The sequence below is a fragment of the Gallinula chloropus genome, assembly GCF_964237585.1.
Source record: "Gallinula chloropus genome assembly, chromosome: Z".
Taxonomy (NCBI): domain Eukaryota; kingdom Metazoa; phylum Chordata; class Aves; order Gruiformes; family Rallidae; genus Gallinula; species Gallinula chloropus.
In genome coordinates this window covers 7,304,033-7,321,056 of record NC_140089.1, presented here as the reverse complement: position 1 = coordinate 7,321,056, position 17,024 = coordinate 7,304,033, and the positions used below count along the sequence as shown (strand labels likewise).

Here is a 17,024-nt window from a genome sequence, read left to right as displayed (position 1 = left end):
CTGGCATGGGCCAAGAAAACCTGGATGATAAACAGTCTGTGGTTCCTTCTCTTACACCAGATTTAACTACAGAGACAGAAGAGACTTTGACAACTGATGTGCTTGATGTAAGTATCGTTACCACACAGCATACATCCCAACTGACAACTGTATCATCTAGCAAAAATGAAGAAAGACATCCTACAGTATACACAAACACAAAATCAGCATCAGCAGATTATGCAGAAACAGATTCAGTGAGCTTTTCTTCTGTACCCCAAACTCCTAAATCCTCAGTAACTGTTCAGCTAGTTAATGGAGTATCTGAGTATCCTGAGGTAATAATTCCAAGTACATCATCATCATCCAAGGATTCAAATCACTCTGATCACTCATCAGAAGGAACCTTCAAAGAAGTTAGTTCTGATATTGCAGCAACATATAAACCACCCACTACAGACCTTCTTGACAGAACAGAAGCTTCTCTGCTGGATTTTTCTCCCAAGCCTGTTTCAGAAAGCACAACTACTGAAAGTACTCCTCTCTTTAATAGTCTTGTAACAGACAGGACAGAGGAGGCAGAAAGGTCTGTAACTGATTTGGCTATTGAGGAAGAAGCTACTGTTTCTGGAGATTCTCCATCAATACATGTCTTCCCTACTGCTTTTCTGAATTTTGGAGAAAGAACAAGCACAGATGTTCTGAAATTTAGCACAATAAAAGTTGAAACTTCCTCTGGGAGACTGAACAACCCCCATCAAGAAGATGACAGGAGTACTGAGACAGAGATCCCATGGCTTTTTTCCACACCTGTTTCAGATTCACCCAGTAGTATTGAAAGTGATGTCTTTACACCCAACCAGGAAGCAGTTACAATGCTAACTTCATCTTCACAACCATTGGACAGAAGCATGGAAACACAGTCATCTTGGTCAGGCTTGGAGGAGATCACAACAATTTCTTCTAACATTGCAACAAACAGTACTGCCCCTGGAAACAATCCATATCAAAATGAGCAGTCAACAGTAAGCTCTGAGGAGCCGAATACTATCGAACTTGTAACGTCATCATTTTCCCTTCCGGAAGTCACTAATGGATCAGATTTCCTGATTGGCACCAGTGTGGGTTCAGTTGAAGGCACAGCAGTGCAAATTCCAGGTAACTTCCAAATATGATCACTGTCGTGTGTGTTTGTTGTGATACTTGTAAATGTGTGTCTAAACTGTGATAAAAGGTTTGACGACCAGAACACCATGTGAAATACAACAGAACTTAGGCTTTGAAATCAGTATGATTGCAACCCCTACACGATGAAGGAGGATTGGGAGTACCAAAACCCAAGCTCAGTGACTTTTCCTGGGTGTTTACATCCTGGAGCTCTGTATCGCACTTGAGGTGACTAACCAATGCTAAAAGACAGGAAGGTAACATTGACTGTGGTAGAGAATCCAACTGTAATTATTTAATTTTGCAATTTCCAGCAGATAATTTTGTCTGACATTGTTTTGGTATTGGCATGATGTTAGTACTTAATGTGATTGGTTTATAGGTAGGGTGGCAGTTGACTTAGATAGCAGATCTATTTTAGGACTCGAACATCCTGCAAAGTTTAACTTCTCTTAACCTCTAAGATAATTTTCCAGAGAAGAGAAAACTGAGACTTCACATTTTCAGCCTGTGCATAGCTTTAACTGGTTGATACAGTGTCTGTCTCTCATAAATTACAGATCTTTTTGTTAGATGTCACTTGCCAGAGTAATTGGTTTTACATAATGGTTATTAGTCACCATTTCACTAAATGCACAAATGATGCAAGCAGAGTCAGTGTAAGTGGCATCACTTCATATTTTTCCAGATACAGCCGAGGAAGGAGTTGATGGCCTTATTTTATAGTTTTTTGTTTTGTTGTGGGATTTTTTTTCTGCAGTTTTTATTCAAATAATCCAGCTGGCTGTCAGTTTGAAAATGTTTACTTGGAAAATATCCAGTCTGTAAATGCGTTTTCTAAATTTTCAAAGCCAGGGCTTTCTTCTTGTATCCCTGAAGGACTGTCTTCATGATTTTCCTCTAACTCTGAGAAGTTAGTACTTAGAAATGGTTACCTAGAGCATACTTGTTTGTGTGAGTGATTGTTCCTAGGCATTAAATCAAATGCAAATGCAAACATAAATTCAGTTGAAATAAACTAGAAGGTATGTCACTACAAGGCGTAAAGCTCTGCAAGGAAAAGATATTTACATGAAAACTCCCATAACAACTGAAGATTTCACTGCAGGTAAGCTTTTATCTTAAAGTTTAGCTAGTTATGGATGTATTTGCATTCTTGAAATGTGTTTTTAAGAGAGATGGGTGGGAAATATGCATGTATGAAAACATCCTTTCAAAGAAATAAAGATTTGTGGGTATTGACTGATGAAATATGGCAAAGTGAAACAACAGCAGCTAGATAGTATGTTCTGTGTACCCAATCATTCAACATAAACTAACCCTGTTCAAAAAAAAAAAACCAAGAAAAAAGCATTTTCCATTCATTTTGCTTATGTTTAACTGTTTTCAGCTATAATTAATTCCCATGTCATGCACACTAAATCCTCTACAGAATACCATGACTGCCAAATGTAGTAGAAGTTGCTACGAAAACGTGTAACTGAAAATAATTTATACTGGTTCATAGTAAATACCACGTCGTTACAGTTGAAAATAGTGATGCCTGAAAATTAGTTTTACTGTTTTACAAAACTCTTGTATTCTCAGTAGTCTATAATAGAGTTTCTGTAACTACAGTAAAGTCTGCAACATCAGTGCAGAAATGAAGAAAGATTGCTTCTTCCAAAAGATGCCAGCTCCTTGAAACAGAATCAGTTTTCTTTTTTTTTCTATTTGTTTAACAGGCCAAGATCCATGCAAAAGCAATCCCTGCCTTAATGGTGGTACCTGCTATCCACGTGGTTCGTTTTACATCTGTACATGTGTCCCAGGTTTCAATGGCGAGCAGTGTGAATTAGGTAAGTGATGCCTTCTAGATACTAAGTTGAGTACCATGTTTTTAGACATGAAATCTGCAGAAGTGGTGTGTTTTGAAACAGAAAAGCACATAGAAATATGAAAAATTCTACAGCAAGGGCTGTAGAATGAGAGAATGATAAAATAAATGAGGTTCACTTACCCCTTTTCTTTCTCCCCACAAAGAGCATAGATATGTATTCACACAAAAGAATTTTAAATGAAATACATGAAATTAGAAATTAGAATTAGGGGAACTACAACATCTGTCTTATGAAGAGAGGCTAAGGGAATTGGAACTTTTTAGCCCAGAAGGCTGAGGTGGACTTGTGGGGTGGAGGATCAGCCGGATGGGGTTGGGCTTTTGTCAGTGGTACCCAGGGATGGGACAGGAGGTGATGGGCACAAACTTGAATATAGGAAGTTGCATGTAAGCATGAGGAGGAACTTCTTTCTTGGGAGGATGGCAGAGCCCTGGGACAGGCTGCCCACAGAGTTTGTGGAGTCTCCTTCTCTGGAGACATTCAAAACCTGCCTGGATGCTGTTCTGTGCAGCCTGCTCGAGGTGAACCTGCTCTGGTGGGGGGGTTGGACTAGGTGATCTCAAGAGGTTCCTGCCAATCCTGATCGTTCTGTGATTCTGTGATAAATTCATAAATAATCAAACAAAATAAACATGAATATTTGAGATAGTTCTTAAGAGCTTTGTGTAATTATTTTAGAAAGTGGTAAAATACACTAATCCCAAATGTGACTGGGAAGCTCAGCTGAATGCCAGTTTGATATTTTCTCAGAAAATGGTAAATATGATCATAATTGTATATGTCTTTGATATAAATTAGTATTTTCGTAAGTGTTCTAGCTGAGAACTTCTTCAAGCTGCCTGTGACATCTGTATTTCCTTACAACTGTGAGTTTCAAGAGACTCACCAGTACAGTTCAGAATAAACATCTTTTCCTTCCCGCCAGCAAGCTGAAGTATGATAAAAGTGGTAGTTTGGCTGTGTCGTATAGAGCTTGTTTATTCTTTTGAAAAGTTGTTAGTGTAATTTGCTGAAAAATACAATGAATATGTCTGTTACACAGTGGCCTGCCAAATTTGAAAGAAAAGAACTCACACAGTGTTGCTGAAAAGAGTTCAACTCGTCATATGTGGCTTTGGAGAAGTATAATTATACATTGCTGTATAACCGTCAGGATTAATATCTTTCTGCAACACAGTATGTGATTAAAAAATTAATAATCCAGTGTTTTTCTCTGTTTTCCTAGATCGTGTTCATAAGTGTGATAGTTCTGTAGCAGGTTGTTGCTAGGAGATACCAAGGTTTAGATGTTGCACCTTAAACATTCTTGTTAAATAACATAGCATCCCTAATCCCTGGTTGCAAACCAGAAGACAGAGATAATGATTTTCATTTTTGTTTTCAGATTATGGAAGAATAATCTGGCCCCTAGAACTCTTAGTGTTTTATTAACAAACTGGAGTGGGACACTCTATGGCCAGTTACCATACAGAAATATGTTCTGCGATGCTTAAGAAAGTAAACGTCAACATTTTCAGCTTTGCATTCATGGATGTTCTGGATATAACTCATAAAGTATTGATCTGAGAGCTTTCCAGATGACTCAAACAAATAAGACCTAGCATAAAATTTAAACAGAAATATTTTTTTAAATAGAAATATTTATTAATAAAAATAAACCCTTTCACATGATGCAGTGATTATTTCAAAGTTTGAACAACCATTCGTTGGTTTGTAGATACGTTTAACCTGTCTCTTATCTTTTAATAGTCAGTCACTACCAGCAGTTCACTTTGGACTAAGATGTTTGCAAAATCTGAATCAAAGTTTAAGCTGTGATTGTTTCAGAGGAACAGCACTCATTAGGAAACATTACGTGATCTTTATAAAGAGATGTACCAGCTTGCAGCTGTGCACAAAGTAATTATATTAAACAAACTAGTGCCCCGGTTCAAAAAGCAAAGTATTTGAGCAGCCAGATGAGTGGGGAAAATAAGTGTCATTTGTTCACTCTAGAGCCGTGGGCTCAGCAGTAAGCCTGTACACAGTTATGAATGCTACTGTCTGGCTGGTCGTTTAGTGAGATTGTCCTTATGATGCGTTGTCCTTATCTTGATTAGACAAGGAAGAAATCAGAAATGCAAACCCGTAAGATGTCAGGGCATCCTACTTCTCAGGCTTAAATTAGCAGTCTCTTTAATGGTCTGTGATAAGATCTCCAATATTTGAGATTCCTGAAGATACCTAAGGTCTCCACTATTTAATGAGAATTTTTTGTGCCGTGGTCACACACTTGAGTCAAATTTCCCACCAGTACAGGAAAATACAACACACAGCACAGTATCACTTATTTCTCTGCTGCATGAGGGGGAATTGAAGGCCTAGGTTTTAGAAATTAACTCAGGAGTCAGAGCACAGGATATAAAATTGTGGATCAGTAATGTCATGTTTCCTGAGGAAACTGCTTCTTGGCTTGTGGGTGAAGAGAAAGGACAGTTGTGCACAGTGAAATCAGTTATCATGCAAGTAAACCAGTCACTGGAATCTTTTGCAATTCTTCATTCTTCTGGATTGAACTGGTCCTAATAATAGGTATGACTAAGGCTGAAGAACATTTCCCTTCTAGGAGGAGGGTGGATTATAAAAACACTTTTATCTTTATGTTGTAGATATTGATGAATGCCAGTCTAACCCATGCCAGAATGGAGCCACGTGTATTGATGGCCTCAATGCCTTTACTTGCTTGTGTCTGCCAAGCTACATAGGTGCTCTCTGTGAACAAGGTAAGATGTATTCTCTATTTTTTGGTGATCAAGGTCATCTTTTCCCTTTTCAGCACCCTTCTGGAGTAGTTAGGCAAAGCCTCCTAAAACTGAGCGTATGGAAGAAACTCAAAATCTCTAGGAAGTCATCAGTGATGAAGAGAGATATTAATTGCTTAGTATATTAGACTCCCATGACTTGTTTAAAGTTAAATCTGCACCATCTTTTGCAAATGTGAGAACAAATTCTATCTACATGCTAACCTGAATGGAAGTCACATTACTGCTGTACTGAATATAAAGTGACATTGAGCAGTTTCTGTGTCAAAATAGCAAGAGCTCCATATGGTTTTCAGGTGACTCCAAGGCAAGCACAACTTGATCATCCTGTCTTCCAAACTACTGAGAAGACAGAAAATGAGGTTCTCTCATTACTGTAGTGATGTTTATGGGATAATGAGTGGAAGCAGAGTCACTCTTTGAACAAGCTTCTGTTATATAGTCTGAAGGACATATCAGAACCCATCACTTCCAGAAAGTATGACTGGAAAGTAGAAATAGTTTACTGAATATGCTGGACTGTCTTTCCATCCACTGGGGACCATAGCCTTGACAACTTCACCTCAGAATTTTCAAACTGATCTGTGGTTTTTTTAGGAAAAGTAAATGCAGGATCAGTATTTACAAGGAAGTTGTAAAAGCCTTTCTAAACTGGACAGCTGAAATCAGATTAAACACCCAAGTATCAGTAATTGTTAGACCACTGCCTGTAAGAAATTCCACTGTATTTACAGTGCAAGACGCTTACTCAAGTTGTGCCTGTACAAGAAGGAATAGGGTAGCAAAATCTGTTCTGTCAGGAAAAAGAAATGGTGTTTTAAAATGTACTTTCTGAAGCTTATGAAAATACTTTTCTCTCTTTCTTTAGCTGAATGGTTTTGGTCACAGATGAATGAACTAGACCTTTAGTTAATTTTGTGTATTTCATGTTTGTTCCTCATCTTCAGCAAAAGGCAGTTTGCAAACTCTTCTAGCTCAACTTACAGAGAGTTTTTTTGTTAGAACTGAAAAATCTCAAAGCTGACCAGCTCCAGCACTTTTCACTGTTTAACTTTTTCTGTAGTCTGGCCGACCTTGTAATTTGAAAGGACTTTCTGAGTATGTTCTCCAAAATTATAAGTTGAGGTTTTTTTCACAACAAAAGAAATAAATGTTCTCACTCCCTTCCTCCTCCCCTTCATTCAAACAAATCCATAGTAGCGAGTGGCTCTGAGTACCGTGGTAGCTTTAAGCTGCTTTTTATGACCAACCTGAGAGTGCATTTTAGGTGGTTAATGGGAACATTTCCTAGTTTGTCAATCAGAACCAGAGCCCTGCTCACTCAGCTTTGGAATTTAAATTTCCTCCACTTAAAGTCCTGCAGTGGTTTGGGACTTGGGAAAAGCATTTAGTGCCAAATTTCCACTCCACCAGACAAAATAAAACCGTGTTGGCGATTCAGACATGGTTGTCTGGCAAGCAGGCTTTATTTCAAGGCACCAGTCCTGACCTCACTAGATTTAAAGACCAGCCAGAATGACAGAATGTGCACCTCAGTGCCACAGGAAAGGTGGAGTTGAGCATACAGAGATTATATTTCATTACCTTTTTTTTTCTCAAATATATACTATTCATTTTAGAAAGCTTTGAAAAAAGTCAGGCTGAAGGTCTTTCTTGGGCTCAGTGCTGAGCATTCAAAATGCCATGGAAGGGAATGGGAGCAAAGAGCATGCACTGCCTCTGAAAATGAAGTTTCAAGTAGGAGACAACTCCACAGCATCCTGGTCCTACGACACTGCTGGTGTAGGAAAAATGAAAGCCCAGAATTTCACCCAAATATCCCTCTGAGATTTTTGTAGACTAAGGGATTTTTGGCTGAGGTATTACCCCTATGTCAGTATTAGTAGCGGATGTGACCAGAGGACAGTACAGCTGCACATCAGGGAGCCCTGGCAGGTGGTGGAAGTTAGAGAAGCCTTCAGGGTGATCTAACCTAGGGTGAGGAAATCAATCCTGAGACTCAGTGAACTGTAATTGGCTCCCTGACAGCTGTTTTTCTTGCCAGGTGGAAACAGTTCAGCAGACAATCTGAGCCCAGGAACTTCTTCCTAAGAAGAAGGGGAGACCTAAAGTTGTTTGATGTTAAGAATAGAGCAGATAAGGGTGTTTCCTTTTTAAGCTAGCTTGGTAGCTCAGTAAGCCAGGATTGCTTCTGTCTCAGGGTAGGTTAAAAGTGAGTGGAATAATCTCTGTTAGATAATACCCTATTTTTTTTCTCCATGTATCTTTTCAAAGTAGAGATGCATATTCTGCATGCTACTTGGTGATAATTGAACATCACTTCTTAAAATACAGGCTATAGTAGGTCTTGATGTGAGTCTTACCCTGGGGGAGCCATCGGTCTTTCCTCTGTTGTCCCTCTGTGAAAATCTCTTAGGAGAGCTCTCAGTGTCTAGATAAGTGAGCCCAGAGCTTATCTAGATCCTCTCAATATTGCTGCCTGAAGCATTGCTTGCAAGCACAGTTTTGGGGGGAAAGAGGAGAGGAGGGTTGTTTGATCACCTGTCTTACATTGGGCTAGTAGAACCCACTGTAGAGAATTGTCCCTAAGGATCATCAGGGTGTCTGTAGCTGTTGTAAAATCTGGCCATCAGTATTTGTGGTGAGGAGTACCTCACTGCATGAACAGTTACATGGGAAACAAGAAAATGAGAGAGATTTTCAATGTGAACCTGTTTCAAGAGTAAAGGTTCTTTTGCTTTGCGTAAGCAACTGTTCAGATTTTATTTTTCCTCCTTCCTTGACTAGCTAGAGTTTCCTTTTCTTTTTTCTTCTTTTGCTATTCTAATTGGTGCCTACCTGCTTTCAAGGAATGGTGTATCTGTTTTAAACTTAACGTTTGGCTTTCTCTGCTGCAGGATCTCTGCAGGCACACCTAGGCTAGCCTGTTTACCAAACGCAGCTGCACGAGTGGACCTGTGTGCCAAAATGGTACATGTGTTTCTTACAGGATGTGCCTCCTTGGGACAAATCAACCAGCTGCTAGCTTCCAGGTTCTGAAAACAAAACAACTGTGTTTTTTGGGTTTTTTTTTTTCTACATCATCATATCAGGAATAATGGGGATTTTTATAACCCAACTTCATTGTTCAAATGTCCCATGATTACTCCACTCTCATTCGATTCACTTTGTTCCCAGGGCTTGCTATCTTGGGATAGAAGTATTTGAGAAGGGCTCAGTGCAAAGATACTTTCTGAAAACAGATGGTCTCTAACTGATATCTTTCAGTTGAGAAGGGATTATTCTGACTATTTACCAAAGAAATGATTTTTCCTCAAGATGTGTGGGCTAATGGGCCCCAGGCATTTGTTCTTTAGCTTAAGGCAGACACTCAAGATACAATTCACAGTTGAGTGAGACTCTCATTATGTTTAGTACCTGTGTTTCAGTCTTTGTTTTCTTTAAGCCTGCCTATTATGGAATTTCTTTAAAGACAAGGGACCTATTGTCAGCAGCTTATTGCAGCTGTTGAAAAAGCCATACCTATCTATGCATTAAACCTAGACAGAACTTACTTTTTTTACAAGCAGTGTTTGGAGATGTTTTTATACATATACAATTGCAGTTACAGAGAACATAAACTGTGTAAGTTCTTGCACACATCACTGAAAAAGTCTGTAAATTGTCATAAATCTTAAGAGTAGTCAGACAACTTTTAAAACACCATAAATATGGCAGGCAGTGTTTCAGTCTTTCCATCATGTTCTGGAATAACGTTGTGGAAAGCTGTGATTACCTCCCTGGATATACAATGAACATGAAGTATTGTATTCAGTAAGTGCTTGTAGCTACTCTGCTCGCAGGTGATCGGGTCAGAAAATTTACAGCCACCTGCAATTAGACTTTACTGGTTCAGTAAAGGCATTAAAAACTTATTACCCATATGGAGCCCTTACCCTTTCAGCTTTGTTAATGTAGTAAGATCCACACACTCAGGACAAAGCACTGCAGAGATGAAACAGTCTCCACGTTTTTACTTGCCTAGTTTGCAGTTTTCATCCTCTAGCCTCCTTGCTCTCCTTTTCCCCCTTCCTTACTCCCCTTCTTCTCACTAACCTCTCTGCTCAAAACCAAACAAAAAATCCTCACATTTCCCTCCTAAAAAATCACAAAATCCCAGGCTGGTTTGGGTTGGAAGGGACCTCAGAGGTCGCCCAGTCCCACCCCCTTGCCATGGGCAGGAACACTGTCCACTAGCCCAGGTTGCCCAAAGTCCCATCCAACCTGGCCTTGAACACTGCCAGGAATCCAGGGGCAGCCGTAACTTCACTGGGCAGAGAGAAAGTCCTGTGTAGTTTATAGCCACCAGCCCCGTCTTTTCCTGTCTGTGGATTTGGGCTACAAACAGGTACAGAAGTTACTCAACCTTTTCCTTTTGGAAAATAACATGACATTTTGTGTAGGAAAGAGAAGTTACATATGTGCACTGCATTTCAACTAAGAGAACGTATGTCACTGTGTGGCATCCTCTGTCTTAAGAAGAAAAATCTTGTCATTTCCGATTCATGTTCAGGCCATTATGCCTCATTATTTAAACACAGTCTACAAGTTTTTGTGTTTTCAAGCCTCTTTGCCTCCTCCCATGTGCCTTTCAACAAATCTTCTAATCGCTCTTAGTCAGCATCGTGTGGTTAAACAAATGTTCTAGAAAGCAAAAGGCAGACAAAACTTTAAAAGGGACTTGGTGCCAGAGATTAAAGCTGTATCATCAGCCTGCACCTCATACAGAACACAAAGATAAAAAAACCTGAAGTTGATAATATAGATTACATTCCTTTTTCATAGCTGAGAACACTCAAGGCACAAACAGTTTTCTACAGCTTAACTTGTTGAGAACAGAAGAAAGATAATCAGTGCAAACTCTATTATGTCTTTGGTACATTTATGTCTGTACTGATGACATTTAGAAACTGATTTCGCTACCAGGCTCCTAAGACAATGTCTGTTATGTTACTAGCATTGCCAGGAATTGTCAGGGAAATTCTAGTAAGCCTCCAAAGTGATATGTTTGCACTTGTAAATACATCAGGTACATGTCAAGTCTAGTTTTTATCCTGTGAGACTTAAAAATTTGGGGTGGGAGAGAGGGGCACTTTAGTGCTTCAGGCTGTGAATGGTCTCTGCCTTCTACAAATTAACTACCCTTGTGTTGTTAAAAAATTGTTCTATTGCTGACTTTCCAGTGATCACTGCTTAAACCCAAAAAAAAGTGTTTCGGCATATTCGGTAATATTTGGCTTTTTCTGTGCTAATGCAAAAAAAGCCCTTTTGGCCACAGCGTCTTATTGACTATTGAATATATTGACTCTATTTCTTATTTACTGAAAATAAGAAACCCAATTTCATATCCAGAACATAGCTATACCTCTGAAAAGGCCACAGTTCCTTTCAATCATGTTTTCTGAGGGGGAACTGATAACACTGGAGAAGTGACAGTTTTGGTGGGTGAGGTGAGCAAGGCCAAGCATTGCATTGCTGTTGTTCAGTATTATGTAGCCAAGGCCCTTCGTGGTGAACTATCAAGTAGTTAGATAGCTGGAAGCAGCTGTAGTTGGAACAAACTGTAATCCTGAAACATCCTTCATGGTGCCCTATTATCTGACATAACTCAAACCAGTATGTTCTTTCCTTATTATTTCTCACATTCCTTCCTAAAACTTTCTCTTCTCAGGCACATCTAGACACATTCAGGCATCATATTTATTATGCCGTAAATTTTTGATACTGTTTTTTTGTCTGTGATTCATTCTGGCAGTGTTGGTACAGAAGCAAGCTTGGAACCAGAATATTGTTGTTTCTTGCCATCAATGCTGTTCTCAGCTCCCTAACCTTGACAAAATTATTGACGTCACAACCACAGCGTGTTACTGATCCAAGGCTCATGTTTATTTCTCCTCAGATGAGAGGATATACTGGCTGATGTGCACTTCTCTCTGTTATACGTTCTTATCATCATAAAAGCACAAAGTGCATTTCACTACTTTGTATTTCAGCTTTATGACCTTAGAATCTGGTGTCCTAAGTTCCAGTTAGACTTTGTCAAGGAAGATGGGATTTGAAGGGGTAATTTCAGAAAGATAATATCGCCGCTTTCTATCTGTGGACTGAACAATCAGAAGCACTTTCCTTTATAATATTTTTAGATATCAGTTTCTCCCAAACCACGGTAATTCAGAACAGTCACTTAAGGGCTTGCCCTTGCAAGTAAAAATTCCCATCCCCATATGCAGACGCAGAAAACTCAAATGAACCATAGACTTGACTGTGATCTAACGTCCAGGCATTTCATTCATCCAGAATTATGGACTGAAGATGTTCTCCTGTCCAGGTGTTATACAATTGGATTAGTGGAAGCTCATAAAGTTGTCATTTGCAATTGTACTCCCCACAAAAATAATATTCTTGTAGCTAGTAAACAGGGTAAACAGAACTACCTGAAAATACAATGAGGTCTCAAGGCTAACTACTGGTTGTTTGCATTTGTGTTGCTTAATGGGTGGGTATCTTCTTCAACCAGAAAATCCATCCACTTGCACATAACATGACTGTGTTTCACACCCACTGACAGAGATGTAATTTATTTCTTTGGCACAGACACAGAGACCTGTGATTATGGCTGGCACAAGTTCCAAGGACAGTGTTACAAGTACTTTGCCCACCGGCGCACATGGGACACGGCGGAAAGGGAATGCCGTCTCCAGGGAGCACACTTGACCAGCATCTTGTCTCATGAGGAGCAGATCTTTGTGAACCGTATGTTCTCTTTGGATTCCTCTAAACTACAGTGGGCACCGAAGGGTTCATTCCTAGTGAAACAAGCTCCTGATCACTCAGCTTTTACATCTCCATCTTAAAACATAATTTTAGAATGCTTAAAAGGCACGCTTTGGGTCTTTCACGTTTACTTTTGCAGTCAATGGGAGTTCCTTATCACTGGGAACTTTTTATGTGTTACATAGAAAACACTTTGGTTTTGAGAAAGAGAACAGGAACTATTGTTTTGGCTTTGGAAATTAACAAAGCATTTTTTTCCAGAGGCTTTTTATTTTTTCTTAATTTTTGTGCTCCTGCAATCGATGAGCACACCACCATATATTGTACTAGGTAGGCATAAAGTTCCTGTAAGTTGTGTTGCACAAGCTAGGCAACACTGGTCACAGCCTAACCAAAACTTGAAAAATACAGATTAAAACATGTGCTTTTGTTATCTAATCTCTGTTACTTTCTTTTTTTTTATTTTGTTTTTCTTCCCCTAATATGTGATCAGGTAGAAGACTGATCTGTTTTCTTTGGGAGATGTCATCAGAAGGGGAGAGACAAAATCATTTTAAAATGTTAGATGAGAATCTGCATTTTTATAGACAACCCAAATTAGAATTGGAAAGCTGAAAAACAGCCTGTTAATTGTTTGAATAATGAGTAGAACAGTCTTAAGAACAGGATGTCTGATTCATCCCATGCAAATTCTTTCTGTTTATGTTGGTGAAATCTCTTCCATTTATGGGCATATTAATAAAAATATCCTCTGGTTCCTTAGGTATTGGGCATGACTACCAGTGGATTGGCCTCAATGACAAGATGTTTGAGCGTGATTTCCGCTGGACTGATGGTAGCCCGCTGGTAAGATGCCTTTGGAATGAAATCACCCGTTCATTTCTTTCTGTGGTGGCTTATCAAATTCTGACCAGCAATGAGGGAAGCTACATGAAAAAATGCAGACAGAAAATACTCACCCAAGCAAACAGTCAGCAAACTCTTATTTCAGGATAACTACTATTTTGTGGTATAGTTCTGAAATCTTAGTTCTTACAGCTGTGTATGTGGGAGCTTTCAAAGCTTACCAGCAGAGAAGCTTAAAAATTCTGAGACTGTAATTTAAGGGTCTCTGCTAGATCTGTTTTGTGCTTTTCTGGTCTTTTACAAGGACACATGTGGCAGTTCTCCCTTCTGTACGTAGAGCAGAATGCATTTTTGGGACAAGGCTGTGACATGCAAGCTCTTTGGATTCACTGGGTCCGTGAGGGTGTACAAAGGAGCCTCTCAAGTATTATTGGAGATTCTTCCAGTCTGTATGGCAGCTCTACAGTTAGGCTGGAGAAGATGCCATCCTCAGGTGGTTGAGGAGGCCGGTAACTAATAATCTGTCCATAAAATTTTAAGATGCTGCTGATACTTCTTATAGCCTTAAAACAAGAATGAAAATCAGCAGAAGGAGATGAGAACACTCTTTAGCCCCCTTCTACTATCCTAAATCAAAGATCTGATGGATACAGGAAATGATTGAGCTCTTTCCAATTCAAAACAGTCTCTTTTTTTTAGAAGAAACAGGTGATTTATTGCTGTTCAGCACCCACTGAAGAACATTACATTAACAAAAAATCAAACTGGTTATGCTGATTATTTTACTTTCCAGTTGTGAATTCTTCTTAAAGCAGAGAGCATCTGGACACACATATGCACGTGCTCACACATGCACGTAATGATGATTACTGCATACCATGTGGCCACAACTTATGTAGAAAGACACCTGGAGCAAAGCAGGCTTCATTTGTTACTATTTCATGTAGATAACCAGAGGTTTAAAGTCTTCTAAAATGACTTGTAAATAAGCCATTTCTTGGGGAAATTACTATGTGTGGCAGGCAACAGCACAGTGTGGAAGAAAAAGGTGACAAAACTTTTGGTTGCCTGAGTGCTCAGTGCATCTGTGGTGGTACAAAGGCACCCATTTCTGCTTGGAGCCACAAAGTCTTGCAGGATGTAAGTAGAAGAGTTTCATCTCATTGTTTTCTCTCACATATCCTCACATATTATTGAGAACACAAGATGGGCCATGGCCTTGAACTTGATTCATTCTGGATGAGTTCATTCTGTATCCTGGTGTGGCTTCCTACACCTCATTGACAGTAACAGACAATCTCTGGGGGTGGTTTAGGTTTAGCTGGAGCTCAAGGATGGTCAGGGCTGTCTGCAGTGGTTGGCCAAGGATGCTACATTGCAAGTTAGGTGAGATAAATTTGGGCATAAATGTAGTGCCTGAAGGGTCAAGCTACCTTACACTGGGAAGCATAAAACAAGATACATGTTCATGTATTCATATAAATTTGGTATGTCACTGAATGATGAATTCAAGGAAACTAAAGTTACAGCTGAGATTCTATATTTTAATTTGGGCTACTGGGCATTTGTAGTATTACATTTTTACTTTCCAATTTTAAGAAATTATGGTATACTAGGAACAGAATAAGGCCATCTGTCCAACAGATTTCTGTTTTGATTGATCTTTTTTCCACCATATTTTTCTTTTCTCTGTAACAGCTTCCCTCTGCCTCTTCCTTCGGAAACAATTTAGGTGTCTCTTGAAATCATTTATGTTCATTACTTCAATAGCTTTCCCTGTAACTTATTCCATATGGTTTCTGGATACCATGGTTCTGACCAGCTTCCTCATTTGCTCCTTTTCTCCAGTTTTTAAAGTTGCTTTTCCTACTTTCTAACCACTCTTCTGGCAACAATGATTTATTACTCTCTAGTAATTAATAGGAACAATAACATTACAGAATATATGCATTAAACGTACTTTCATGATGATATCTTAAAATTCCAATGAATTTGAATACTCTGTAGGTCAAAAATAACATCATTTATGTATTGCAGGTGAACAGGAGTCATGATAGCATAAAATGCATTGATATAATTTTTGATCATAAATATCAGCATTATTACATCAACACTCAGGTTCTGACTTGACTTTCTGAAATTAAAGGCACCTCTTGCTTGCAGCCAAAATCTGAACAGCTTTCTTGTGTTTTACATGTCAGAATGCATCTGTAATTCAGCTGTTTCTAACCTTGTTGCCCAGCTCCATACTTTCTCCAAAATGATATTATCTATCTAGAATTCTGTTCAACACTTCTGACTTAAAGAAAAGCTTGCCAAGTGTACTGAGGATTCCTCTTGGAGATACTATCAGAAAAGTCACTCCAGCTCTTAAACTGTGCATCTACAAGTGACATATGTTCATCTTTTCTTGACAACTTGTTTGAATTTTCTGTCAGTAACAGCTCAGTTTAATCTTGTTTATAGGATTTGGTTGGGTTTTGGAGTTTTTTTTCTTTCTTTTGCATGAGTTTTCTTTCTGAACCAAAAAGCCCCCAGAGAACTGGGAATCAGTAATACAAAGGGTCTACTATTGGAGATTATGGAACAAGGTTTGGATAACTTTGGTGCTCATTTTCCATGGCAGTAAGGAGGACCCACAAGTTAAGCGTTCAGTATGTTGAAAGGAACACTTTTGCCAGGTGTTAGCGTGTATTTTAACATAAATTTCTAAAAAAGGGATCAAATATAATTTTTTTCTTTGCACCTAAAAGGCATTTTAACCAATGAGTTCAATGGAAGGGAATCAGACATATTTTTGCCATTTTCAGCTTGTGCCAAGTTGTGTTTTTTCCTATTTTTGTTTTCTTCCAGATTTTTAAGCTAGGTGCCAACCACCATGAAATATGAGAGCTGGACAAAGCACATGGATGAGTTCCTTACAGAAAACAAGGAACATAATTCCAAGTGCACTGCACATTGTTTCTAACTCAGTGAACTATTGAATACACCTGCTTACCTTAGCTATTTTTTTATGGACTTCATACTCGTATGCAGCCCTGGCAGATAAATCTTGTGCTATCTCTCTCCCATTGGCTCATTCTTTTTTATAACCTTCTAGAAATTGTTAGCAATTGATCAAAACCAGCAGCAGTCAAAAAAGCCCCTCTATTCCTGTGCATATTTTTTATGTATCAACTTGAATTATGTTTAATATCCAAAAATAATGCCAGTGAGTCTTGAAGTAAATGAAGAGTGATCTTTTATACTCTGATAACGGAGCAAATACAATCAGATTCTGTAAGGAAAAAAAAGGAATATTATTTTTAAAATTTTGTTTGACATGACATATGTCCATATCTATTTTGAGTCTGTTTTCAATAGCAAAAACATTTTAGACAAGGACAATTATCCTAACAAAATAGAAATGGCCACACTCCTAAATCATAGCATTGTAATTTCAGTTCCTGGAAACAGAACTCAAGGAGGCTTTTTGATCCACCTCTCTGAAGTGTCTGACAGATAGTTGTGTGCTTTTACAGGATTTCGGCAGGTTTAT

At 38.8% G+C, this 17,024-nt stretch overlaps 1 protein-coding gene across 1 annotated transcript in view; it reads left to right on the top strand.

The window, feature by feature from the left end:
* VCAN (versican) overlaps positions 1-17,024 on the top strand; it is a gene marked incomplete at both ends in the record, with an annotated part of 107,665 nt that overhangs the window by 76,809 nt on the left and 13,832 nt on the right. The window contains 4 exons of the mRNA XM_084278768.1: positions 2,871-2,984; positions 5,675-5,788; positions 12,461-12,619; positions 13,404-13,486. Of these exons, the coding sequence (XP_084134894.1) occupies positions 2,871-2,984; positions 5,675-5,788; positions 12,461-12,619; positions 13,404-13,486 (470 nt within the window). The remainder of the gene's footprint in view (positions 1-2,870; positions 2,985-5,674; positions 5,789-12,460; positions 12,620-13,403; positions 13,487-17,024) is intronic.